This window comes from Crocuta crocuta, unplaced genomic scaffold, assembly GCF_008692635.1.
Source record: "Crocuta crocuta isolate KB4526 unplaced genomic scaffold, BGI_CrCroc_1.0 scaffold130, whole genome shotgun sequence".
NCBI lineage: Eukaryota > Metazoa > Chordata > Mammalia > Carnivora > Hyaenidae > Crocuta > Crocuta crocuta.
In genome coordinates, this window is record NW_027527920.1 from 10,530,495 (window position 1) to 10,558,300 (window position 27,806).

At 38.8% G+C, this 27,806-nt stretch overlaps 1 protein-coding gene across 6 annotated transcripts in view; it reads right to left on the reverse strand.

Annotated features, from left to right (window-relative positions):
- The window catches only part of APH1B (aph-1B gamma-secretase subunit), an 82,310-nt gene that overhangs the window by 54,241 nt on the left and 263 nt on the right, over positions 1–27,806 (reverse strand). For 5 of the 6 annotated variants that reach the window (XM_077747596.1, XM_077747604.1, XM_077747615.1 and 2 more), the window contains exons 2-5: positions 26,324–26,494; positions 19,807–19,877; positions 18,861–18,983; positions 2,609–2,736 (exon numbers count right to left, since the gene is read on the reverse strand). In XM_077747596.1, coding sequence (XP_077603722.1) covers positions 2,609–2,736; positions 18,861–18,983; positions 19,807–19,877; positions 26,324–26,494 — 493 coding nt within the window. The remainder of the gene's footprint in view (positions 1–2,608; positions 2,737–18,860; positions 18,984–19,806; positions 19,878–26,323; positions 26,495–27,806) is intronic. The other variant, XM_077747633.1, reaches the window with a different exon arrangement.

Sequence of the window (27,806 nt, forward strand, 5' to 3'; positions counted from 1 at the left end):
GAGTCACTGCAGGTAAAACAGCATGAACAAGGTACATCTTCTAGGTAGCCACAGTAGATCAATTTAGATGGAGCATATGAGGTGAACTGTGGGGAGCGGAAGGAGGTTAAGTTTTATACCTGTAAGGCTGATAAGAGGCTTATGTCAAACAATGAAGTCTGGGTTTTATTCCACAGACATCTACTACAGCTGATCATTTTCTCCTTAATACATCTGGCTTCCAGGACACCTGGCTCCTTGTTTTCTTCCAACCTCACTAGTGGCTCTTTCTTGGTCTCCTTTGGTGGCTCCTTCTCCTTGCCCAGTCTCAGTGTGGGAGGGTCCTAGAGCTCAGTCTTTGGATTTCCGGACTGGAATTCTCTCCCAAACTCCAGACTTTCTCATCCAACTGCCTAATGGATATTTTCACTTAAGATGTCCAACAGGCACCTCTATTACATTTGCGATGTGTCTAGATGAACTCCTGATCTCCCCTCACAAGCTTCCCCAGCCCAGGGGATGGTAACTCCATCCTTCTAACTGTCCAGGCCCAAACCCTGGAGACATCCTTGGCTCCTCTTCTTTCATTCTATGCCTTATACAATCTTCCAGGAAATACTGTTGGCTCTACTTCCAAAAATATGTCCTCAATCTGATCATTTCTCATTATATCCACTGCTATTTCACCCAAGTTATCACCATCCCTGCTACAGTTCACTCTTAACACAGCCAAGTGATCTTTTAAAAATGTGAGTCAGATCATGGCCCTAACATCCTACAAGGACTCCCATTTCACTGAGAACAAATGTCCGGGCCTTGCAAGATCTATATGTGGTTTTCACTTCCAACCTCTACTTATGTCCCCACCTTCAACTCTGTAACAGTATCTCCTACTAACTTTCCTCTGGCTCACTCTGTTCTGGCCACCCTCACTTCCAAAAATATGCCACGCAAGTCCTCTGCTCTTCGACTTTGCCTATGGTTGTGCAGCCCAGGATGCTCTTCCCCAGACAGCACATGACCAGTTTACTTCACTTCTTTGCTCCAATGTCACCTTCACAACGAAGCCTGCTCTGACCACCTAATTAAAAAATTTGACATCTCCTGCCTCCCCACACTGTGGATTCCTTTTAACCCTGCTCTACTTTCCACAGCACCTATAAAATTTCTTATTTATTAGGCCTGCTGCTTGCTGCCTCTCTTTCCCCACTAAACTGTGAAAACAGGGATCTTTGTTTTGTTCACTAAACTGTTTTGTTTACCTAAAACAGTGCCTGGAACATAGAAGGTACTCAGTAAATACTTGTCAAATGAATGAATTAGCCAAATGGATCCATGAAAAGGACGTTTGCTTTTTCATGTAATTTCCTTTCTGATTATAAAAGTGTACATTGTAGAAAATTTGGAACATGCCAAAATCTATTAAGATAAAAAATCCACTCAAAGATAAAAATACTGTTAGTATTTTAATGCTTTCTCTTTCTAGTCTTTTTTCAATGAATATTTGGCTTCATATAGTTGCCATCACACTAACTTAAGTATGCTGCACCACTGAAAGGTTTTAGTAAGGGAAAGCAATAAGACTGCATTTTTATCTATCTATCTATCAAATAATCTCTATGCCTATAACTGGGGGCCTGAACTCATGACCCGAGATCAAGAGTCCCATGCTTTCACAACTAAACCGGCCAGGCGCCCCTGCAAGACTGCATTTTAGATGGATCAGAGATTAAGGAGCCTAGTATGAGGAAACCTGATATAAATTCTAAGTGGATTGACATGAGAGAAACATGACGTCGGACACCACCAGAAAGAACCTTTCTAATACTTAAAGGTGAGAAATGAAAAGGGTCTGGACAAGGCAGTGGTGGGGATAAATGTATGACAAAGTCAGACCCCCCCAAAGCATTAAATAGTTCTTAAAAAAATATATCCAATCAAGCTTTCTTTTTAAATTGTATTTATTTAGAAAACTGGCATAATAATTACAATTCCAGTGAGGAGGGAATAAAATGGGTACTCTTGTTATTGATCAGAATGAGAAGAAATGGTACAACCCTTATGGAGAGGAATTTAGCAATTTATATCAAGGCCTTTAAAAATATTCATACCATTTAACTTCATATTTTCATTCCTTGGAGTCTAAACATCATATTGAAAAAATTTCACGTACAAAGACGTTCAAGACAGCATTGTAAGGAACAAAAGTAGAAATAGATGATTTGATCAATCAGTTAAGCAAACTAATATAATTTCTATGTAATGATATAAGGCTATTAAAATGTATATATGAAAAGGATTTCTAATAACATGGTAATTGTTTAAGCTATGTTACATAATATAAGCATAATCCAAGGCTATATCAGGTTTGACTATACCCATAAAAGAAAGATAGATATGTAGAAAAAAATCTTTAATGAAATCAATGAACAAATTAATAGTGGTTTTTTTTCTGTAGAAAGACTTAGCTGATTTATTTATCTATCTACTGTGCACTCATTAAACAGTTTTTGTGAATGTCTTCATTTTCCCATGAGCATGTATTTCATTTAGAGTAGAATCTACCATTTTAGATATGTCGACTTATGATCCAAAAAACACTGTGAGCATGGTGACAATCAATACTCACCAGGGCTGACACCAGCAGATGGGTCAGAAGAACAACAAGAAGGGCAGACCACTTTTTCTTCTCACAGCCATCAAAAAATATGATGCCCCAGAACACGTGCAGCAATATGATAACCAGCGTCATGAAAGCTGAAAGACAGCTAACAATTAGTGTCCAGTCATACAGACAACGGACAACTCTAATATATGTGCACAAAGTGACATACACAAGAATATTTATATCAGCATTGTTTATAACAAAACATTTCCATCATTATCAGAATGGATACCTTGTGGTGTATTCACACAATGGAATACTGTATGATTCATGACATAAATGATCTCAATAATATAATGCTAGTGGGGAGAAAAGTATATTGTGGGACAACACCTACTATTTATACAAAGTTAAAAACATCCAAAAACTATATTAAAAGGACATAACTGTTGTATATTAAAAGGATATAACTGTTGTGGTTGGAAGAAGGCAAGTTTTTATTTTTTTTAAATTTTTTAATTTTTTTAATTTTTATTTTTATTTTATTTTTTTACAAATAGTTTGTCAAATTAGTTTCCATATAACACCCAGTGCTCATCCCCACGAGTGCCCTCCTCCATGCCCNGAAGAAGGCAAGTTTTTTTAACTAGTGACATCATTTAGTAAAATGATGGCAAATACTTGAAAGTAGAGGAGGGATTTTAAAATATATTACCTTTGGGATGATCACAGACTAAAACTCAAATGATGTAAGGTACTCTCCTGCTTAAAAAAACAGGTTTGATGGACTGATCCTGTGCCCAAAGTCAAGTCCAAACATCTCAGATTACCATCGAAGGCCTTCTACAATTTAAACCCAAATTAACACCCTTTACTAATCTTCAAATATAACCTAGATGGCAGAAAACTAGAATTCTTATACTCTATGTCTTTGTGTTTTTACTTATTTTTTTTAAACTTTAAATTTTTTTTGTCCCTTTTGCTTGAATACTCTACCCTCAATAACCCCCTGACATTTCACCACATCCAAATCTTACTTTTACTTAAGATCTACCTTGCTGTCATCTCCTTGGTGAATTCTTTAGGATACCTACTCTTCATTTTTAGAAAAACACTCAGCACATATTACTGAGCACCTGGATAGTCTGGCCTAAAGATTCTGTATCGGAGCTCAGGAGCCACACAATCCCGAGATGGAATGCCAGCTCCACAGTGTGGCTTTTGGCAAACTATTTAACCTTCCTCACCCTCTGTTTCCTGTCTTTCAGAAATGAGGCCAATAAAACCTCATAGGGCTGTCACAGGGAAGAACAGTGCTTTGTAAACCACAGCTTTTTAATAAATGATACTACTATGTGCTATAGCCTCCAGATTCAAAGATGAGCAGGGCAGAGCCTTTACTGAGTTGTACTGTCAGGTGGGAAGGCAAGGCAAAGCAGCGAGCAATTACCACATTTATCTAAGTTTCCTAGGTACTGGGCTACGTTCTACAGTACACTCTTCCTCACTCTTATAGATTATTTCTTTCTTTGACCTGGTATTACTTTTACACTTACCTTCTTCCTCCCTTCCCACTTATTCAATGTCCATTATGGGCAGGCACTGCTCCAGGCACTGGAGCTATCACGGTATACAAAACACAATCTCGTGGGACTGTGCTTCATCCTTTCAGTTTACTGTTTTATTAGCACAGTATCCAAAGGGGATCTCTCAGACATTTGTTAAAACACTGCATATTCTTACCTGACTGCTTATTTAGTCAGCTACATTGCTTCCTGGCTGGCTTCCATGTCATCGTAAGCCTTTACCCTAATGTGCTCTTTAGAATACTGCGATTCACTGTTTATTCCCTCTGCAACTGGTTCAAGGTCCAAGAGAAACGGAGACCTGAATATCCTGCCACGTACATGTAGCTAAAGGTACATACATACTATATTGATACTTTTCTCTAGCAAATAGAATTAATTCCAACCAGAGGATCTGCTAATAGTAACTCTAGGATATTATCTTTTCATTAGTAAAACTTTCTCATTTCATGTTCCTAACTATAAAATTCAAAAAGACCTTCAGTGAATCTAACCCTAAATTTGCTTTGTTCTAATATTCTCAAAAGTAGAAAAAAACTTCTCTAAATCAATCATAAAAATATCACAATTTGTTTAGAATACAGATTAATAAAAAGAAACTATAATTTCTAGTGTTTTTAGAACAACTAATCAGAAACCGGAACAATTCTAACAAATTTTGTACATCTGTTTGTGAAACTGTAGCTGCTAGTTTGATAATGGACTTCCTCTTCCAACAATTTTTTGAGTCAAATTCTCTTGGTAAAGAATGTTTTAGTCTAACCTATTTTTAAGCAAAATGTTTCAGTGTTATCTTTAAGAGGCTACATTTACTACTTGGCTCTTTTGTCCTTCCTGAACATACTCTAAATATTTCAGCACACGGTTCCATAAACATCCTCCTTTTCATGCTTGTCCCTCTCTCCCTTATTCCTGGTATCTACTGTTCTGTCCTTGCAAAGACAGCAGCTTAAAACAGCAACTGATTCTAATACTGGATCCTACCAGCACAGAAACTGCTATCCTCTGGCTTCCCCTGACAACTGCAGAGTATCTCTAACTACGCCAGAGAGAGGCAAAGGCTGCCACTGGGTGGTGGCAGCAACAGGCAGAGGACTGAGCAAAGCCAAGGGTTAGCCTCATCTCCCTAGAGACAGAACATGATTACTAATGAGCTTCTGGCTTCCTTTTCCAAGAAAAGAGTCTGGGGTGTCAAGGTTCTGTGAAGTGAGGGACTGCCCCCCATCCCTCCTGGATGCAGAAACTGGATTCTTGAGAGATCTCCAGTGACCTAGCCAAAATAGAAGTCAAGCCACAGAACTAAATATTTTTTGAAAATTCCTTTCCCGTAAGAGCGATTTAACTTAAAATTTAGCTTTAAAAAAAAAAAACAGGACAGTCCTGTGACCTAGTTATAATAATACAGAAACATATAGGGGCCCCTGGGTGGCTCAGTTGGTTGAGCATCCAACTTTGGCTCAGGTCAGATCTCATGGTTCGTGGGTTCGAGCTCCGCATCAGGCTCTGTGCTGACAGCTCAGAGCCTGGAGACTGTTTCGGATTCTCTGCCCCTCCCCCACTCATGCTCTGTCTCTATCTCAAAAATAAACTATATAAAAAAAAGAAATATAGACATATGTTGCTGATCAAATAACATTCTCCAAGATTAAAAAAAAAAACATTTTGAAAACTATCTTATATTACACAGCAGTAAGAAAGGTGTAGTGCTATCTCTTAATATCAAACAGATCACAGAAGAGATGTTCTGAAAGCAATCTGAATAACTACTGGTGTTTAAGTAGCATTTATCATTTCATATTTATGAAAATGCTTCTGAAGTATGTTAATGAACTGAACAGACTGCCAAAGATACGATTTTGTTTAAAGTCTCCCTAACAAATGTTAAAGAATGATGAAATCCTCTCTTCAGATTAGTTCATCAGAGTGGAGAGTCAGCACTGGGAAACTTCTTGGATGTTTTCTGAACTAATCCCTATGTGATGAAAAAGTAAATCCCATTGGGTCCACTTCAAATCCAGTCTAGAAGCTTACTTCATTAAAGCAGTCACTGTGGGAAAGTTTCTTCTCAAACTGAACCCAAATCTGCCTGCTAACTCAGTGATTCACAAATGAGGCAATTTTTCCCCAAGAGAGCATTTGTCAGTATCTGTAGACATTTTTGGTTGCCACAGCTGGGGAGGAGGTACTTTCGGCATTCAGTAGACAGAGGCCAGAGATGCTGTCGGACACCCTACAATACACAAGACAGCCCTCTATCTCCTGCCAACAAAGAATTACTGCCCCTAAATGTCAATAGCAACACTGAGAAACTCTGCTCCAACTGCTGCTTCTTGATCCTAGGAAGGCTTTTTGAAGAAGCATGAGTCAACTCTTTTATGTCCCATATGTAGCACATTTAAAAAAAATTGAAACTCTCTGTATTATTCAGCTACTGTCACAAAAATGCTGGATAACCAAGCCAAAAGTGATTGGCTACAGCTGCCCCAGGGAGCATGGGTGGCCTAAGGCAGTGCTCATGAGAACCTAGGGTACAACTCCCTAATGAGAAACCCATCCTCTGGCAGTGGGCCCTGAGTGTTGGCTCTCAGGATTCTACTGCTTTGTATTTATGCTGCATTGGCTTTATGACATTAACTAGGGCCTTTCCATGTTTGTCTCTGGCCTGGAATAGTTTCAGCATCATCAGATTTACCTTTATTTCTTTTAATGTTTATTTATTTATTTTGAAAGAGAGAGAGAGAGACAGAGAGAGACAGAGAGAGAGAGCGCATGCGCGCGCAGGGGAGGGGCAGGGAAAGAGACAGAGAGTCCCAAGCAGGCTTCACACTGTCACTGTGGAGCCCAACATAGGGCTCGAACTCACAAACCATGAGATCATGACCTGAGCCTAAATCAAGAGTCAGATGCTTAACCGACTGAGCCACCCAGGTACCCCAAGATTTACCTTTAAGTGTTTGCTCCAAGCCAGCTTTCAAACTGTTTATTCCTAATGCTATATATAAAGTAAAACCATGCACAAAAGAATTTGGATGGAGATTTAAAAGAAAGTTGTAGATAAGATGTGTAGTTGGACTGGATGTGAATTATAAGTATAAAGGAAAAATTAGTAATGTGCCAAGGTTTTTGCCTGAGCAACAGAAGAATGGAAGGGCATCAAATGAGATGAAGAAGACTTCATAAGTACATCACTTTAAAGATGTTGCATTGTTTTATGTCCTCCAGAATTACTGACGAGAAGTCAGCAGATTTTTCAAATTCTTATTCCACTGACTATAAGAAGAAAAAATCCCCCAAAGATGGAAAATCAACTTACCATATGAAACTAGGAATTCAATATCAAGATTGAAATATTTAAGGAAAGAGGCACTTGGGTGACTCAGTCCGTTAAGCATCTGACTTTGGCTCAGTTCACAATTTCGCCGTTCCTGAGTTCAAGCCCTGTGTCAGGTTCTGTGCTGACAGCTCAGAGACTAGAGCCTGCTTTGGATTCTGTGTCTCCCTCTTGCTCTCTGTCCCTGCCCCACTCACTTATGTAAATATTCAAGTAAATATTCAAAGTTAATATTTGACTAAAACTCTATAAATCAAAATCTTTGTATATCAAAATATTCTTTGATATTCTGATGGAATAAAATACTTCTTCTTTGGTGAAGAACTTCAGAATAATGAAAAAGCTGATAAAATCAAAGAAATCTATCCCTTAAAATAAACCTCAAGGTTGATTAATTCCTTAGAAAAGAACCACAAAGATTTCCAAACATTTATGCATAAAATACAAGAAGTCTGGTTCCAGGAAATGTGTCTAAGACTTGCTCTGGTAATCTCACTGGAAAACCTCAGAGTACACCAATGAAACACATTACACTATGAATGATTCCTCCAGAAATTATGCAATGCAGCAGCCTTGATGTGAACATTCTAGTTCTCCTTAGAAGAACTGTGGAGAGGCAGGGGAGCAAACTGGCACAACTGATCCCAGCAGGGAGGAGCATCCTCAGCGATGAGAAGTAGGCACAGAACAGATGAGCAAATGCCAGGACTCCCAGGACACGCTCCCAACACAGCCATGGAGCTCAGAGGATCACACTGAGTGGCTGAGAAAGGCCACACTGATCAATAAAGCTGAAAACATGCTATTTTTCCCCCTTTCAAACTTGTAAATAATGGATGTACTGGACAAAATATATGTTTCTACAGGACTGAATGAAAGAAGACACTATGCTGGGTGATATTCCAAAAATGTTACTTTTTTCCAGTGCAAATCATCTGTACAGAGTAATATCCTGCTCATCACTGCTATGATAAATATCTCAGGGAATTTCTCTGGGAAGAAAAAGAAACTAAACACAGAAACACCAAAAATTAAAGGCAGTAGTGGGTGAAGAAAATAAGGACTGATTAATATGGGGAGAAGAAGAAACAAGGCCTGAAGAAAAATGAGGTGCAGAAGCCATTAGACTGCCTGAGCTGCACAGGGGTCAGCAGGGGCTGCCCCTTGGCCAGTGAGCAAAGAGACAGCAGAGTCTAAGAAGGTGGCCTGGAACATATCTGAAAGAGCCACCAAATCTCAGAGCCACAACCGGCCTGCACCACTCCTTCAGCCACACCGTGAAGCGGTCCCCGGAGCTGCCTGCCGGCACACTGCCTGAAGATGGCTGCCCGTGCTCTGCATACATGACACGAGGTACTCATCTCTGACAAGCCAAGGATATTCCAACAGTCTAATTTTCTGTTCTCTGTTATGTGGACAGCTTGAAGGAAAGACTATTATGCTACAGATATAATGAAAACATAATGAATATATTTGAGGGTGACATTGATGACATATTATAGCATATGGAATATCCCAGCATCATAAGCAGTGGCACTTAGTTGTGATAATTGATTATAAGAAATTAATATTCTAATAAATTCAGAAAATAAGAATTACAGATTAATCTCCATTGTTAAAAAGTTTCTCTGTATCATTAATAGAGGTTGTATTTCTTCTACCACTTTGTAATTGGTAATATAGTTATTTGAGACAATACTGCTTACCAGGAGCTAAAAGCTTCTGCACAGCAAAGGAAACAACCCACAAAACTAATAGGCAACCAACGGATGGGAAAAGATAGTTGCAAATGACAAATCAGATAAAGGGTTANGGGAAGTGTTGGGGGAAAGGGAGAGAGGCAAGCCATAAGAGACTCTTGAATGCTGAGAAACAAACTGAGGACTGATGGATGTGGGGAGGAGGGGGGAGATGGGCATGGAGGAGGGCACTTGTGGGGATGAGCACTGNTAACAAATAAATGATAATGTGATAAGGGAAGTAAAAAATAAATAAATAAACAGTTCATTCTGTTTAAAAAAAAAGTCTAAACATGTAACAAGCTGACGTACTGTGAAGATTATACTTAAAATATTATAGAGAAAAAAAAGAAAAAACAAAAAAGGAGACTCGCTGGGTTATGACCAGGTATGCATGTGTGGTATGCATGGGTATGCATGGGTATGCATGTGTGCTGGCCCAAAGGTCTCACGGAGTGTTCCTGGCTGATGAGGGCCGGGCCCAGCTGGGCAGCACTGCTGCAGGCTGCTGCGACAGCTGCGCTGGGCTCCCCACTGCAGAACACATGCAGGTCTGCTCTGTACGTGTTCATCCTGGAGTTGAGCCTTAGGGGGCATTAACCATGTGGGACATGTTCTCATGCCACATGACCAGAGTCCAAAAGGGCGGGCCCAACCATACAAGTGCTTTTTCAGCCTCTGACTTGCCTTCCATCCACTAATTAACCAACTCAAGTCACATAACTGAGTCTAATCTCAAGGGCAGAAAGTACAGCCTGGCCACCATAGGCCATGCAAGGGTGTGGATGCATAATTCTGTAACAGAGGAATGATAAATTGGGAGAAATATCTAAATACCCTATATTCCTCTTTTATTTTCCTTCAAGCTCAGCATTCCTCTTCCCTCAGTCAGTCCCCATAAAACACAGCTTCTAGGTCTTTCATCATACTCACAATGTTGTTCTATACCAATTTTAGCTCTTTGGCGTTCCTATTAAACCACAATGCTCAGAAATGAACATGATAGTCTGACCTGTACTGATTTCTCCTAGTGAATGGCTAAAAAGTTTAAAACCTTACCTAGATAGGAGCACTGCCAAGAAAATTTAAATGAAATGATTTGTGGAAGTTTTAAAAATAAAATATTAGCTGTCCTTCTGAGTACTAAAGACATTTTTCTTCTAAAGTATGACAGGCAATTTAGAGTGATAAACTCAGATTCCACATAAATTAGAGCGATTATCCTCTAAATCCTGTTTTTTAATTTTAAGAACCAAATTCTCTACCCTGATGAGAACCACTTTCTCTACCTTGACACCATTTTACATTTTATTAAATTACTTACTCTCTAAATTAATTTCATTTAATTCATTACAACTCTGAGCTAGGCATCATTTTTGTTCTTGAAAGATGAGGAAATTGAGGGTTAGAAGTCCAGGCCTTCCTTTACTCAATGAACAATGTCTTGTTTACCTCCCAGACATTGGGTAAAAGACCTCTTCCCTCCACCAGGAACATTCTTCCCTGACAACCTCCTTCTTTTGCCTGCCTAGCTAGTATTCATCCTTTCAGTTTCTACTCAAATAGCACTTCCTCCATGAGTTGTGTCCAGCTTTCATTTTTTCCCATCAATATTTGAGTCATCTAGAATCAAGGACTCCACAAGGTGCTGGGGTAAACAACACAGATACAGTCCTTGCACTTATAAGACTTTGTATCCAGCTGGAGAGAGAGACAAAATAACTACACGGCTGACCACTTAATTACAACCACAGAAAGTACTACAAAAGAGAAGCACAATGTCAAACAAGCATGGGTGAGGCTTGACTTTTGTGTGCTCATGGCTCTTCCTCATCACAGCAGTTATCATACTTTATTATAATCAGCTTTGTCTTCATCCCCCACTAGGAGTAGAAGGTATAGATATCAATGAAGCTGTATTTTCATAGCTTGGTATAACTTCTGTTTCATAAAAATACTTAATACTCCTGTGTGGAATGAGTGATTAAATGATCAAATGGACTTGCCCAAAATACTAAATTTATGAGCCAGAATAAGACTTGAATTTAGGACTCCAATTTCCATACTTTTGTCTCTATCTAGCATTATTAAAAAATGGTAATGATTCTAATAAAATTTAATGCTAGCCTGCTGCTACACAACTACAAATAAAAATAATTAACTTATAAATATATATTATTTAGGGGCTCCTGGGTGGCTCAGTCAATTAAGTGTCTGACTTCAGCTCAGGTCATGATATTGTGGTCTGTGGGTTCGAGCCCCAGCATCGGACTCTATGCTAATAGCTCAGTGCCTGGAGCCTGCTTCAGATTCTGCCTGTCTCTCTCTCTTAAAAATAAACAGTAAGGGGCACCTGGGTGGCTCAGCTGGTTGAGTGTCCGACTCCGGCTCAGGTCATGATCTCACGGTTCGTGGGTTTGAGCCCCATGTCGGGCTCTGTGCTGACAGCTAGCTCAGAGCCTGGAGCCTGTTTCAGATTCTGTGTCTCCTCTCTCTCTGACCCTCCCCTGCTCATGCTGTCTCTCTCTCTCAGAAATAAATAAAACATTAAAAAATTACATTAAAAATTTTTTAAATACACATTAAAATTTCTTAAAACTACATATTATTTATAAACTATGCCCAAATGTAACATAAAAATTCATGTATAAACAGGTATCATACAGTGTATCTCTGTCACTAACATAGATATACTAATTAGTGACCCACAGTCCCTGTTCTGATTAGTACTTAAGTATTTGTAATGAAATATGTTAAACTAACATACAAACCTACAGATTTAACTAACAAATTAAAAATGAGCTCATGGCAGGGTGCCTGCAGGACTCAGTCAGTTAAGAAACTGACTCTTGGTTTTGGCTCAGGTCATTATCTCATGTTCATGAAACTGAGCTCCCTGCTCAGTGCAGACCCCATTTGGGATTCTCTCTCTCCCTCCGTCTCTGCCCCTCTCCTGCTTGCACACACGCATGCTCTCACTCTCTCAAAAATAAATTTTAAAAAAATGAGCTTATGCCTAAATAAGTGGTTATAATAGCAATTATAAATAATATATACAACAAACACAAATATATACAAATTTGGGGTTATTATTTTAAAATGCAATGAAAATTTCTTCATTGCATAACTCAGAGTTTATGCTCCAAATAATGATGCTATAACAAATAAGAAACTCTTGCATATGATAAAATATCAGCTGGTCTTTCATTCTAATAAGTACTTATTCACAGCATGGTCAGCCTGCCATCCTAACAGCTAGAGCATTAAAATACTTTCTTTTCCTTGGAATACTGCATTTTCTCTTGCATTTACAGAAACTGCGAATACAGGGGCATCTGTGTGGCTCAGTCAGTTAAGCGTCCAACTTCGGCTCAGTTCACGATCTCAGAGTTCGTGGATTCGAGCCCCGCGTCAGGCTCTGTGCTAAACAGCCAGCTCAGAGCCTGGAGCCTGTTTCAGATTCTGTGTCTCCCTCTCTCTCTGACCCTCCCCTGCTCACGCTGTCTGTCAAGGATGGAAGGAAGGAAGGAAGGAAGGAAGGAAGGAAGGAAGGAAGGAACTGCGAATACAATCCCCAAACTGCTAGCACATCTTTCTTTCACTTTCCTCCAAAAGAATCGTTTTTTAAGCTAGTGTTATGAAAGGGAATTAGCACCATCTAGCGAAAGAAGCTGGAAGAAAAAGAAATTCCACTAGGAGAATGCTACATGAACCATGAGAAAACTGCTTAGGTAGCAGTATAATAGACCAATTTCAGAAAATACAGAAAAGCATAGCCACTCCTGATTATGTTTTGTTCATTTACACTAGACTCTAACAGACTTGAGCTATTAACATTACATTTTTTCTGAAAACCTAATGCTCGTTATAATTCATTTAAATAACTGCCAGAAATGCTGTGATTATGGAATGCTTAAAATGAAGAAAATCAGTTTTGTTAGGTCTAACCCATGAACTTGTAGCCAGATGTAATGGGCCTTGACTTAATCCCTGGAAAGAAGAGACCCTAGAAAGTCATTATACATGTTTGTACAAGGAAGATTGGTTTGGTGGCTGCCTGCATATAGGACAGATTCTTATGAAATGTGTGCTAAGGAAAGAGTACGCAATTGGAGGTTGATGGTAGTAATCTTGACAGGAGAGAGGCCTGGGCTAAAATGAGGAACAAGAGTCTACTGGGTCTGCGGATCATTGTTACCAGGCAGAGTGATTGTAAACTACTGCAGCAGCTTAATTTGTTTTTATTTAAATGTTAGTTAACGTACAGTGCAATACTGGTTTCAGGAGTAGAATTCTGTGATTCATCACTTATATACAATACCCAGTGCTTATCACAAGTGCCCTCCTTAGTACCCATCACCCATCTAGTCCATTTCCCACCCACCTCCCTCCATCAACCCCCAGTTTGTTCTCTATCATTAAGAGTTTCTTGTGGTTTGTTTCCCTCTCTCCTCTCTTTTTCTCCTTCCCATATGTTCATTTGTTTTGTTACTTAAACTCCACGTGAGTGAAATCATGTGGTATTTGTCTTTATCTTTTTTCACTTAGCACAATACATTCTAGCTCCATCCACATTGTTGCAAATGGCAAGATTTCATTCTTTTGATGGCTGAGTAATATTCCTGTGTGTGTGTGTGTGTGAGAGAGAGAGAGAGAGAGACATCTTTATCCATTCATCAGTCAGTGTACATTTGGGCTCTCTCCATAGCTTGGCTACTGTTGATAATGCTGCTATAACACTGGGGTGCATGTACCCCACTGAATCTATATTTCTGTATCCTTTGGGTAAATACCTAGTAGTGTGATTGCTGAATTATAGGATAGTTTTTGAGGAGGCTCCATACCTGCAGCAGTTTTTAAATTTTGGGCACATCTTTCTATATCTGGTTCTACTACTATCTTAAATTCTTAAAAACAAATTACTCTTTTTTTTTGGGGGGGGGGGCTCATTTTCCCTACCAGATGGTAAGATCCTTAAGGACAGAAGTTCCTTTAGTAAAAGATGTTAAATAATTTTTTTAATGTTTACTTATTTTGGGGGGGGAGGATCAGAAAGAGAAAACAGAGAGAACCCCAAGCAGGCTCTGTGCTGTCAATGCAAAGCCCAATACGGGGACCACTCCATGAACCATGAGATCATGACCTGAGCTGAAACCAAGAACTGGACACTTAACCAACAGAGCCATCCAGGCACCCTGTAAGATGTTAAGTGATGTTTAATTAATAGAATATGTGCATGGGAGTCATTTGTTTTAATGATATAACTTGTGGAGAAAACAAAACTACAGTGGAATTTTCCTAAAACTATTTTCAAAAGATTCTTTTTGAACATTTAAGATAAATTTTATGTTAATTATGTACATTACCAACTCGCAAATGTATGATCACGGCATCATGATGACATTTTTTACCTGGTAGATGAAAAAGCAATTTGAAATGAGTTGGTCCTTTTATACTGTATCTTTGAATAGAAATGGTCAACTCCTCTCAACAAGATATTAGGAAACTGAATCCAACAGTACATTAAAAGATTTATTCACCACGACCAACTGGGAATTATTCCTAAGCTGCAGGGTGGCTCAATATTTGCAAATCAATGTGATACATCACATTAATAAAAGAAAGGAGAAGAACCATATGATCTTCTCAATAGATACAGAAAAAGCATCTGATGAAATATAGCATCCATTCTTGATAAAACCCCTCAACCAGGTAGGGATATATGGAACATACCTCAACATCAAAAGCGATAAACAAAAGACCCACAGCTAATATCCTCAATGGGGAAAAACAGAGTTTTTCCTCTATGGTCAGGAACAAGACAGGGATGTCCACTTTCAACATACTGGTTAATACTGGAAGTCTTAGCCTCAGCCAAAAGAAACGAAAGACATCCAAATTGGCAAGGAAGAGGTCAAACTTGCAGATGACATGATACTCTGTAGAAAACCTGAAAGACCCATCCAAAAACTGCTACAACTAATACATGAATCTAGCAAAGTCGCAGATATAACATCAATGTACAGAAATCTGTTGCATTTCTATACACCAAAAATGAAGCAACAGAAAAAGGTATCAAAGAGTCAATCTCATTTGCAGTTGCACCAAAAATTGTAAGATACCTAGGAATATACTAACCAAAGAGATAAGGATCTGTACTCTGGAAACTACAAAACACTTAGGAAAGAAACTGAAGAAAAAACAAAGAAATGGAAAAACATTCCATACTCATGGAATGGAAGAACATTTTTAAAATAGCTATACTACCCCCAAACAACCTACACATTTAATGCAATCCCTATCAAAATATCACAAGCATTTTTCACAGAGCTAGAACAAACAATCCTAAAATTTGTATGGAACCACAAAAGACCCCGAATAGCCAAAATAACCCTGAAGAAGCAAAGCAAAGCTGGAGGCATCACAATTCTGGACTTCAAGCTATATTACAAAGCTATAGTCATCAAGACAGCATGGTACTGGCATAAAAACAGACACACAGATCAATGGAACAGAATACAAAACGCAGAAACAGACTCACAACTATATGGGCAATTAATCTCCAACAAAGCAGGAAAGAATATCTAATGGAAAAAAAGTCTCTTCAACAAATACTATTGCAGGGGCGCCTGGGTGGCTTAGTCGGTTAAGCGTCCGACTTTCGCTTAGGTCATGATCTCGCGGTTCGTGGGTTCGGGCCCCGCGTCGGGCTCTGTGCTGACTGCCAGCTCAGAGCCTGGAGCCTGTTTCAGTCTGTGACTCCCTCTCTCTCTGACCCTCCCCTGCTCACGCTGTCTCTCTCTCTCTCTCCTAGAAATAAATAAATAACAACATTTAAAAAAAAAAAAAACAAATACTATTGCAAAAACTGGACAGCAACATGCAGAACAATGAAACTGGATCATTTTCTTATACCACACATAAAAGCAAATTCAAAATGGATTAAAGACCTACATGTAAGACAGGAAGCCATCAAAACCCTAGAGGAGAAAACAGGAAGCAATCTCTCTGACCCACTTTTTACTAGACATGTTGTGGAAGGCAAGGGAATGAAAAGCAAAAATGAAATGCTGGGACTTCATCAAGATAACAAGCTTCTGCACAGCCAAGGAAACAGTCAACAAAAGTGCAACCAACACAATAGGAGAAGATAAATATTTGCAAATGACATATCTGATGTAAAGGGTTAGTATCCAAAATCTATAAGAACTTATCAAACTCATTATTCAAAAAACAAATAATCCAGTTAAGAAACGGGCAGAAGACATGAATAGACATTTTTCCAAAGAAGGCAGCCAGATGGCTAAGAGACACATAAAAAGATGCTCAAAACCACTCATCATCAGGAAGATACAAATCAAAACCATGATGAGATACCACCTCACATTTGTGAGTGGCTAAAATTAACAACATACAAGACAACAGGTATTGGCAAGGATGTGGAGAAACGGGAACGAAGTGCAAGGGGAACCTCTTGCACTGCTGGTGGGAATGCAAACTGTTGCAGCCACTCTGGAAAACAGTGTGGAGGTTCCTCAAAAAGTTAAACATAGAACTACCCTATGATCCAGCAACTGCACTACAAGGTATTTACCCAAAAGATAAAAAAATACAGATTCAAAGACACACGTGCACCCCAATGTTTATAGCAGCATTATCAACATAGCCAAACTGTGGAAAGAGACCAAATGCTCATCAACTGATGAATGGATAAAGAAAATGTGATATATATGTACAATGGAATATTACTTAGCCATCAGACTGAATCTTGCCATTTGCAACAATGTGGATGGAGCTAGAATGTGTTATGCTAAGTGAAATAAGACAATCACCTCACTCATATGTGGAATTTAAGAAACAAAACAGATGAACTTACGGGAGGGGGAAAAACAAAAGAAAAGAGAGGGAAATAAACTTTAAGAGATTCTTAATAATAGAGAACAAATTGAGGGCTGATAGATGGAGGTGGGTGGGAATAAGCTAGATAGATGATGGGTACTAAGGAGGGCACTTGTGATGAGCACCTGGTGCTGTAAGTGATAAGTCACTGAATTCTAGGGGCACCTGGGTGGCTCAGTCAGTTAAGCATCCGACTTCAGCTCAGGTCATGATCTCAAGGTTCATGAGTTCGAGCTCTGCATCGGGCTCTGTGCTGACAGCTCAGAGCTTGGAGCCTATTTCAAATTCTGTGTCTTCTTCTCTCTGACCCTCCCTTGCTCACGCTGTCTCTCTCTCTCTCTCTCTCTCAGAAATAAAACATTTAAAAAAATTTTTTAAATAAAAAAATATATTAAAAAATCACTGAATTTTACTCCTGAAACCAATATTACACTTTATGTTAACTGAAATTTATTTTTTAATGTTTAATTTTTTAATTTTTTGATGTTTTTTATTTATTTTTGAGAGAGAGATTGAGAGCATGAGCAGGGAAGGGTCAGAGAGAGAGGGAGACAAAGAATCCAAAGACAGGCTCCAGGCTCTGAGCTGTCAGCATAGAGCCTGACATGGGGCTCTGAACCCACGAACCGTGAGATCATGACCTGAGCTGAAGTTGGACGCTTAACCTACTGAGCCACCCAGGCCCCCCTACATTTATTGAAATTCAAATAAAAATTTGAAAAGCTAAAAGGTCAACTCATCTATGACCATTTTTTCCTTTCAATTTCTTTTTTCAAAGAACATAGCATGATTTATTTTTAAATGTTCAAAAGCAGGAAAACTTAATTTTTTTCAGATACATACATGAAGGTAAAGTTTTACCTTCAAAACAAAACATGTATACATGTTTAAAAACCTAGCTTTCAAACCTGGTTAACCTAGGGAAATAACAACACAAAATCAAGGCAACAATTACCTGTGGCGAAGAAACAATGAGAAACAAGGGACTCTAAGGTTCTGTTAATGTTCTAGTTCTTAAGGAAAAGGGAAGATTTGTTGTTATTTTTTAAATAATACCGATAGGTATAAATATACATTTTAGATGCATAACATTATATTAAACAACCAATTTTCCCCCCTCAATTTCAAACTTCAGTCATACTGACTAACCCAAAAAGGGCTTATACTGAGAATACAATAAATACTGAAAATAAGTACAATTAATAAAAATCAAAAAGCATATATCCTATAAAACTTCACTTGTATCAACTACACAGCAACATTATTAGTACAATAAAATAAAAACAAATTTTATGTATGCTAAATTCCACCCTAAAATTCTAAAATACTCTAACCAAAATTTTTGTTTTCCTAGGTCCTTTTTTGTTTTTAATGTTTCTTTAGTTTTGAGAGAGAGAGAGGGAGCAAGCATGCACACGCATGAGTGGGGAAGGGGCAAAGAGAGAGGGAGACACAGAATCTGAAGCAGGCTCCAGGCTCCTGTCCTATCAACAGAGAGCCTGACACAGGGCTTGAACCCACTAATTGTGAGATAATGACCTGAGCCAAAGTCAGAAGCTTAACTGACTGAACCACGTGGGTGCTCCTGATGTCTAATGGTGTTTTGCCTTCAGAAGGTATCACATAAATTTATCTTCACTTGAATCCCTAAGCCAGGTAACTCCAATAAGGATGATCATTTAGACCAGAAGACTTAACGTTCACAACTGGTAGGCACATACCTGAATTTAGGAAGAATTGAGGAGAGTCCCCATGAATCCCCACCGTGCCTGGTCCCAAGGAGTCAGAAAGGGTATTGACAAAGGAAAATACTCCACTCATGATTCCAAAGCCCAAGCCAGAAACTAAAGAGAAAGAAACACACAGTTAGACCATTTCATGTTATGAATTCTGTTCAAACTAAATTTCCAAGGACTAGAGACTATTATTTTTTGAAGGCGAAAAAGGACACATGCTGTTGGAGAAGCAGTGGAAAGCTGGCTCAGGAAAGAGGAGTGCTTGGCTAAATAATAAAGAGAGCAGGTATGGTGTAAAAGAAAGGGAAACAAACAGTGGAATATAGCAGAGAAATGAAAAGGAGAGAGAAAGATCTAGAAAGGAACAGAAACAATACGCGAGACCGAGAAGGACACAATGCTGAAGTCTGGCTTTGGTTTATGTTAACAGTCTGTAGAATTATGTTTGAGGGTTCAAAACTGGAACTGATCTTGAGGGATGACTGTGGATTAGAGAAAGTAATTCCTGGATCAAACAAAGGTGACTCAACTTAGGGGCCTAGATCCAATCTTTAAAACATAACTCTGAAAGACAAATACACAAGGTATTAATTATATTAATATGAAAAGTCCTCCTAGTACAGCCACAGTCATGGTAACTACCCAGAGAAGATAACAGTAATATCACTTAAAAACCAGTAGTTAACTAGAGTGTATACATATTAAAAACCCAAGTTTCAAATCTAGTTAATATTTAATAGACACACAGAGCACCTGTAATTATTTCCCTTTATATAATGGTCCTGTAAAGCTAGAAAAAGACACAATGTACACCAATAGGCCAAAGCAGTAAAATAAAGCTATTTGAAATCTACAAAGATATCAAAATAAAATTGGCTTTTATGCCAAGTCAGGTTTTTTCTCTTAATGACACCATGCAGTTCCAACTTACCATAGGCCAGCAATCGCATGGAGGGTGCTGTCTCATCTGGGTTTATAGTCTTCAAACCCTCGCTGGCTTTTCTAAAATAAAGCCATACAGACAATTTTTTAAAAGAAAAAGTAGTATATCAGAAGAATACACAAGATATTTCAAAATCTAGATGCTTATTGAGGCTTCTAATCAGATTATACTCTAAATCTAAAATCCATTTAAACAAAACTCATATTTTCAATTAACTAAAATCAATCAAAATTTACAACCAGCATTTTGCCTTTTATCTGACTTTTATGTAGAAGAGAAAAAAACAAGAAAAATATAAGAAACAAGCCATCAGGGATTGAATTTAATAAGAAAAAAAAGGAATGGTTCTCACTACTTTCTGAGTTCAGTAATTATTTTTTTAACTCAATATCCTATGGCATCTATCACTCTGAATTTTTTTTTCTCTTCCAAAAGTACTGTATCTTCAATCCCAGTTTGTTGGTTTTTATACTATCTCCTGCCTGGGTTATAGTTATTTTGCTACCCTCCCTTCTGCCTTCACTTTATAAGACCTAAATTATACTCTTTCTCCAAAGTCTCACTTATTCAGCAGGGTCTCAAAGAATCTACCTTTGCCAGTGATTGGTAATTGCTAATATCTCCTTACCCTTTTTAAAAAATGTTTCTTTTTAAGAGAATGAGCATGATGGGGGAGGGGCAAAGAGCAAGACAGATAAACTGGAGCAGGCTCAGTGCTGTCAGCTTAAAGCCCTACATGGGGCTTGAACTCACAAACCGTGAGATAATGCCTTGAGCCAAAGTTGGACACTCAACTGATGGAGCCACCCAGACATTCCATCTTCTTATTCTTAAATCCTAGATACCCACAGTCTGAACTCTTATATGGGTACTTAATCTTATGGTCTTTGGATGATAAAGTATTTAACATATTTGTTTCATATCCCAATCAGGCTTGAGGGGAGAAATAGAGGAGAATAAAATACTGCCCTCAGAAAAGGAGATAAGTGAATACCTAAATAAAACATTACAATACTGTTCAATAAGAAATCATCTTCAGAGTGATCATATCTGAGCTGTTGTGAACAATCACAAACTTATCCATGAGTCCATGCTCCCACGCAGATGTGTTATGTAGGAATACAAGATGTGGTTGGTCGATTCCATTATGGTCACTATTACAGACATTTGTTGGCTAGAAACTCTGCAACAATGATCCTGACTCAAAAAGTATTTACAATATGTTTACTATAAAGTATATTTGTTAAAGCAATAAAGAAACTGAACGTTTTAGGGGCACCTGGGTGGCTCATTTGGTTAAGCAACTGACTTTGGCTCAGGTCACGATCTTGCAGTTTGTGGGTTCAAGCCCCACACTGGGCTCTGTGCTGACAGCTCAGAACCTGGAGCCTGCTTCAGATTCTGTGCCTCCCACTCTCTCTGCCCCTCCCCTGCTCATACTGTCTGTCTCTCTCTCTCTCTCCCAAAAATAAACATTAAAAAAGTTAAAAACAAAAAGAAAAGAAACTGAACATTTTAGACTGATTTTTTAGCAAATACAGAAACAAAATCAGTTAGGTTAACTCTAAGAACAGAAAATTAAATTAACCAGAACATACTTATATTCCGGGCATTGTGTTCATTTGAATTTCAAGGTATGCATATTCAATACAGCTGGCTTATTCATTTCATAAATATAAATATCATTGATTTCTTTAAATCAAGGCAATGCAGAATTCAACCAAAATAGTAATAAGCATAATTAAAAGTCCTTTTGCTTTTCCAGACTCAAAAGAAACAATATGCCATTTCAGGGTTCTCCATTTAGAAGCATTATTTGGTAGCAAGGACATTGACATTAATAAAAACTTAAGTGCCTGTCATCATCTTTCTCTGGAGCAGTAACCAAGTAAAATGTTCAATTTTCCTAAATAAAATAAAAAAAAACCCATCACAAGGATGCTATTAAAGGCTAATTAAAGCTTAGAAAAAGGGGCATCTGGGTGGCTCAGTTGGTTGAGCGTCTGACTTCAGCTCAGGTCACGATCTCACAGTTTGCTGGTCTGAGCTCCCTGACTCGTGCTTTCTTTCTCCCAAAATAAATAAATAAACTTGAAAAAATAAGAAAACTTAGGGGAAAAAAAAGCTTAGAGACATATATAACAATAATAATCTCTACCAGCAAATGGACATAAGGATACAACAGAATCATTAAATCTTGGAGGCTTTATTTTATATAAATTGCTCTCGATGAGTAAAAGATTTTTGCTACTTGGTATAGCAAAGTGCTGCTATCACAAATATACCAAATGTATAATTTCAAAAGTTTAATAAACTTCCTCATTCCACATTGGAAATTTGTGAGAGGAAAGGTCTACGGCATTAACAGTTCTCAATGTTAACATTAGGAAGTGAAAAAGTAGAAAACACTATTCATTTCCACATTCCTGATGGACAGAACACATGATGATGTAAGGGGCAGCGTTTCTGACAGTTTTACTGAATTCTTTGTTTGCATTTATTACTATTTCCAAGAACAAAAAAGAAAAAGTCCAATTTTTAAAATACAAACTTTGAAAAACTACAGATAAGTTACACTTTTGTTTAATGTTTTATTTATTTCTGAGAGAAAGAGGGAGATATAGAATCGATAACAGGCTCCAAGCTCTGAGCAAGCTGTCAGCACAGAGCCTGACGCGGGGTTCAAACCCACAAACTGTGAGGTCATGACCTGAGCTGAAGTCGATGCTTAACAGACTGAGCCACCCAGGGGCCCCTCTTTGTTTTCTTTTTTGTATATGTATATAAGAGACAAGCAGTATCAAAAAATATGAATATAAACATTCCATTTTAGAAAAACTTAAAAACCTATTTATGCCTTTTAAGAAACTATAGTAATGATTATCTTAACTTTTCTTCTATAAATGGAAGATTTTCTAAAAGTAGGAAATATTTATGGTATCAGCAATGTAAAACAAAATTGGATTAAATTGCAAAAGGTTAACCCAAGCCAACATTTTTTTAATGTAGGTTTTAGGCAATGTAAAGGACCATAATTTGAATTAAAAAAAATTAATACAGAAAGAGCTATCACTTGTAGCCACGTGCCAGCTTCTCACAATACAACCCTTTGCTAGGCTGAAAGTTATTATTCATTTATTCATTATTCAAGATGAAGTACTTTTCCTAATGCCTGACCCATGAAATAAACCTATACTAGATCACAATGATAAACATTATAAATCAATTTCATATATGTAAAAAACTGGTGCAAAACAGTCCACTTTTTAATCTTGGCACCAAATTCAGATAGCAAAAATGTGATTAAGGCAGTACTTTAAACTTAAAAGTTGAAAACCTACTTTGACAGTAGAGATAGTTAAAATATTGATCGAATCAAGGTCCCTATATTTATTTATTTATATATTTTTTAAAATATTTTTTATTTCTTTCTAGGAGAGAGAGAGAGACAGTGCGAGCAGGGGAGGGTCAGAGAGAGAGGGAGTCACAGACTCTGAAACAGGCTCCAGGCTCTGAGCTGGCGGTCAGCACAGAGCCCGACGCGGGGCTCGAACCCACGAACCACGAGATCATGACCTAAGCGAAAGTCGGACGCTTAACCGACTAAGCCACCCAGGCGCCCCAAGGTCCCTATATTTAAATATAGCATAGCATAAGACAACTTAAATGTATTTATATGGGGTGCCTGGGTGGCTTAGTGGGTTAAGCGTCCGACTTTCGCTTAGGTCATGATCTCGTGGTTCGTGGGTTCGAGCCCCGCGTCGGGCTCTGTGCTGACCGCCAGCTCAGAGCCTGGAGCCTGTTTCAGAGTCTGTGACTCCCTCTCTCTCTGACCCTCCCCTGCTCGCACTGTCTCTCTCTCTCTCCTAGAAAGAAATAAAACATTAAAAAAATTTTTTTAATGTATTTATATATATGTTAGTCATGAATAAAGTATCACAATAATTCTCAGACTTGCTTTAACACATAACTACATGACAGCCAACATGTCTAAAATGTGCTAGGAAGATGTAGAAAAAATCAAAAGGTTTGGTCAAGATGCATTCTGCAATGTCAAATAAAGGCACCTATTTTTTTCTAAATTTTTATTCATTTTTGAGAGACAGAGTGCGAGTGGGGATGGGGGGCCAAGAGAGAAGGATACAGACAATCTGTAACAGGATCCAGGCTCTGAGCTGTCAGCATAGAGCCCGACACCGGGCTCAAAGCCAAGAACCGTGAGATCATGACCTGAGCCTAAGAGAGATGTTCAACAGACTGAGCCACTCAGGTATCCCTAAAGGAACCTAAAGGTATCCCTAAAGGAACCTATTAATACAGGTCTGTCCTATTACCTGTTTGCTAATTTTCAAAGGCCCTTTTAGAGGAGTAAACATGGTTTCCCCAGAAGGTCAAAGAGGCTTTTCTGAACTTGTGGGCATGAGAGGCATCAGACAGATCGTAATTCCTTCCACATATGGCCCCACTCCTTCCCTACCCTCACTAAAGATGGTACTGTTCAGCCTCCAGTCCTTTAGAAACATACGACAGTGCAAAACAAAAGGCTGCATTCCAGGTAGATGCCATGCAGAAGGTGGTAAAGAACAGCAGATTGAGCCACTCCAGGTAAGTTGGGTTATACCCTGAACTGTGAAAATCTACCCAAAATTAACCTATTTCAAAATCAGGATCGTCATGTGTGACCATGTAAAACAATATGAGCCAATGATGTTGCTGACAGGAAAAAACTAGTGCACTCTGAGGCTGCATTGTTAAGAGGACAGTGCCCAGTCAAGGGTGGGAAGGGGCACTGCTCTTTGTACCACTTCGACCACAGCAGAGTACTATGCTCGTCCTAAGCACAGGTAAACTCCAGGCCCTAAGAAGACGTGTGTCTAGTGACATAAAAGAACAGAGATGGTAAAGGTTTGGAAGCCAATTCTAAGTCTTCTGAGGGCCAGGTGAAGAAATGAGGTATGCGTAGCCTTGACATAGACAAGATGACAACCATGTGACAAAGATTTCATCTGGCCATGTGGGGCAGAGGTCAGAGGGAGATTCTGATTACCTTAATATATTCTAAAGTTAAAATTAAATTTTGGAATGAAAGTAACTGCTGCGTACCAGAAACATTCAACCACAGGTACATAGATGGTCCATCTGTTAAGGATAGCATATTCCTGTGGAAACTTAAATGTAATTGTCAGTATTTTGTTGTTGCTCTTTAAATTTTTTTTAATGTTTTATTTGTTTCTGAGAGAAAGAGAGAGAGGGGGGTTGGGCAGCATGAGCAGGGGAGGGTCAGAGAGAGAGGGAGATACAGAATCCGAAACAGGCTCCAGGCTCTGAGCTGGCTGTCAGCACAGAGCCCAACGCAGGGCTCGAACCCACGAACTGTGAGATCATGACCTAAGCCACAGTCAGATGCCCAACCGACTGAACCACCCAGGCGTCCCTTGTTGTTGCTCTTTAATATTTCCAGAAACTAGTGGAAATTTCATTTTTAAATCTTTTCTAAAGATAGGACTTTTGGTTCTAAGCAATGGCTTCCTGGGTTTGTTATTTATAATTACAATGGCTTCATTATTAAATTTCAAGATCTGTTATTAAAAGCAACAAGTAAAAAATCGAGAAGGCCTAGCATACTGGCAAGAACAAATTATCAGAGGCCTATTACAAGAGATGTTGTAGGCAAGATTTCATCTATGAAATTCATGGAATACCTTAATCATCTCATTTGCGGAAATAAAGAGAGCACACTTACCACTTTATTAATTTTTACTACATAATCAAAGTCAACCTCATGACTGCCTAAAAGAAAATATGGTCCCAAGTTCTAGCTGTGTTTCAAATCACATGTGGTTTCATGTGAAGTCTTCACGTGTCCTACAGATGACTTACTTTCTGACCTAAAAATGGAACTCAAGACCATGGCTTCTTTTTAAATCTATTTTTCTATTACAGATAAGAAATGCCATGAAATATCACAAAAGAAACCCCAGTTTTCCCTTAATACAGTTAAAATAACGGTAGGCATAATCTCCACAAGAATTCTTTAAGTGGCAGCAAAGAGAAGCACATAGAAATTCTAACCTTGAACAGGTTGTTTTCTTGTTTCAAAGACTATTTCTCTGGCTTATTTTTCTGTAAGACGCTTATTATCTTCTAATATACAATGTATCTTCCTGTTCATTCGTCATCTCCTTCCACTATAACATAACCTCCGTGAAGACAGAGACTGTCTTTTAATCATGATAATATCATCTCCAGGGAATACGATAGTGCCTGGCACTAAGTAAATTCTCAAGAAATATTCTTTGAATGAGTGAAGGAAGGAAGGAAGCAATGTCCCCAAGTTAAAATACTCAATATTTTCAAGCTGGAAATGTACGCTCCCTTGACTTTCAACTTTGTTAGGAAGGCACAGACACTCAAACATCACATTATATTAACGTTTTCAAACTACTAAATCATAACTCAAGTATTAATGCAAAAAAAAAAAAGGTAGAGCAAACATTTAACTTACTTCAGAAGTTTATAATACGCAAACCGAAACATTTCTTGGACAACGACTGAGACTAACACTCCCAAGATCAGCAGATATTTCTGTATTGGTCCATCTTTGTTGTCAATAATGGTTCTTGCCATGAACCAAAAAAGAGAGGAAAACAGCAGAGATATCAACCAGAAAAAAGCTCTGAAAATTAGAGGGGGGGGGAAAGGTATAAGTGAACAGGATTAATAAAGACTTAAAAGTGAAAAAACCTTACTTGAGAAGGAACATTTTTCCTGACTCCTTAACAAGAAAAAAAAAAAAGGCCTCATAACCTGATGTTCTGGATCAACTGTTCTTAATCAGGGGTTCATATTCCCTGGGGAGATGAACATACCCTCCAAGAGGAATGTGAGACTCTTCCTAACAATCATTTTTTTCCAATGACCCTGCTATTTCTAAGCACATCTGCGGGCTATCTGCCAAGGACCGTTGAGCTAGAAACTTATTTGCTACTCTTCCTAATTAATGTATTGCTCACTGATGTGTAAGTATGAGTCTTTTCCAGAAAAATGTCTACATCTCTATTAACAGGGTGATTAGTATAAAATTCATAAGTCGAAAACCACTGATAGTTGAAAATCTAAATCAGATTTCCAGTCCTGCTTTTACAACATACCTGTGGATTTTAACGATTGTAACAAGCTTTATAAACCTTTTGCCCAAATCTCTGTGTTTAAATTGACACCTGTGATGCAGCACTTTCCCGACAGCTGTTAGGAGGTGAAATAGCTCAGAAAAGGGAAGACTCGCCGGCCTACCATGGCTGTTTCTCCTGGTAGTAAGTGAGACTCAAGGGTGGATGGGGACGTGGGGAGCCCCGGAAGAGCTGAGGGACAGGTGAAAACCGGGATTATGACCACATTCGCCACCAGAGTTCAGTATTTACCAAGCTCCTGCCAGCGGACGCACTGACAGGTGCTTCGGGGTTTTCACAGGTTTCCAGCCTTTGGCTGTACACCTGAATCACCTGGGGAGCATTAAAGAAAAAAATACGTAGCCCGAATCCCACCCCCTCCCTAGACATGCCGAAGTGGTGGATCCGGGGTAGGGGTTGGGCATGCGTATGTCTTAAAAGCACCTAAATACCAGGTGCGAATGTGCCCTTAACCCCTTTGAGACTACAGATGCCTGTGAGAATCTGTGGGAATAGAGGAACCCTCCGCCAGAAAAATAAAAGATGAATATGTGAATTTACCCACAATTTTTTCATGCAATTTTAATGGACTCACGACTCACTAAAACCCACCCATGGACCCTCGGGCAAAAACTCAAGAGCCAAACATCAGGGCTTTCTGAGACCCAGTGTGAGCTCCTTCCCCAGAGCCCCCCTGTAGGGCCCCAGGGCTCTTGGTATTTTCCCGCCGAACCTCGGAGGACGAGGAGTAAGTACCAGGGGACCGGGGTCCCGGCTCACCCCTCCCCACCTTTCTCCCCTTTAAGACCAACAAGGTCG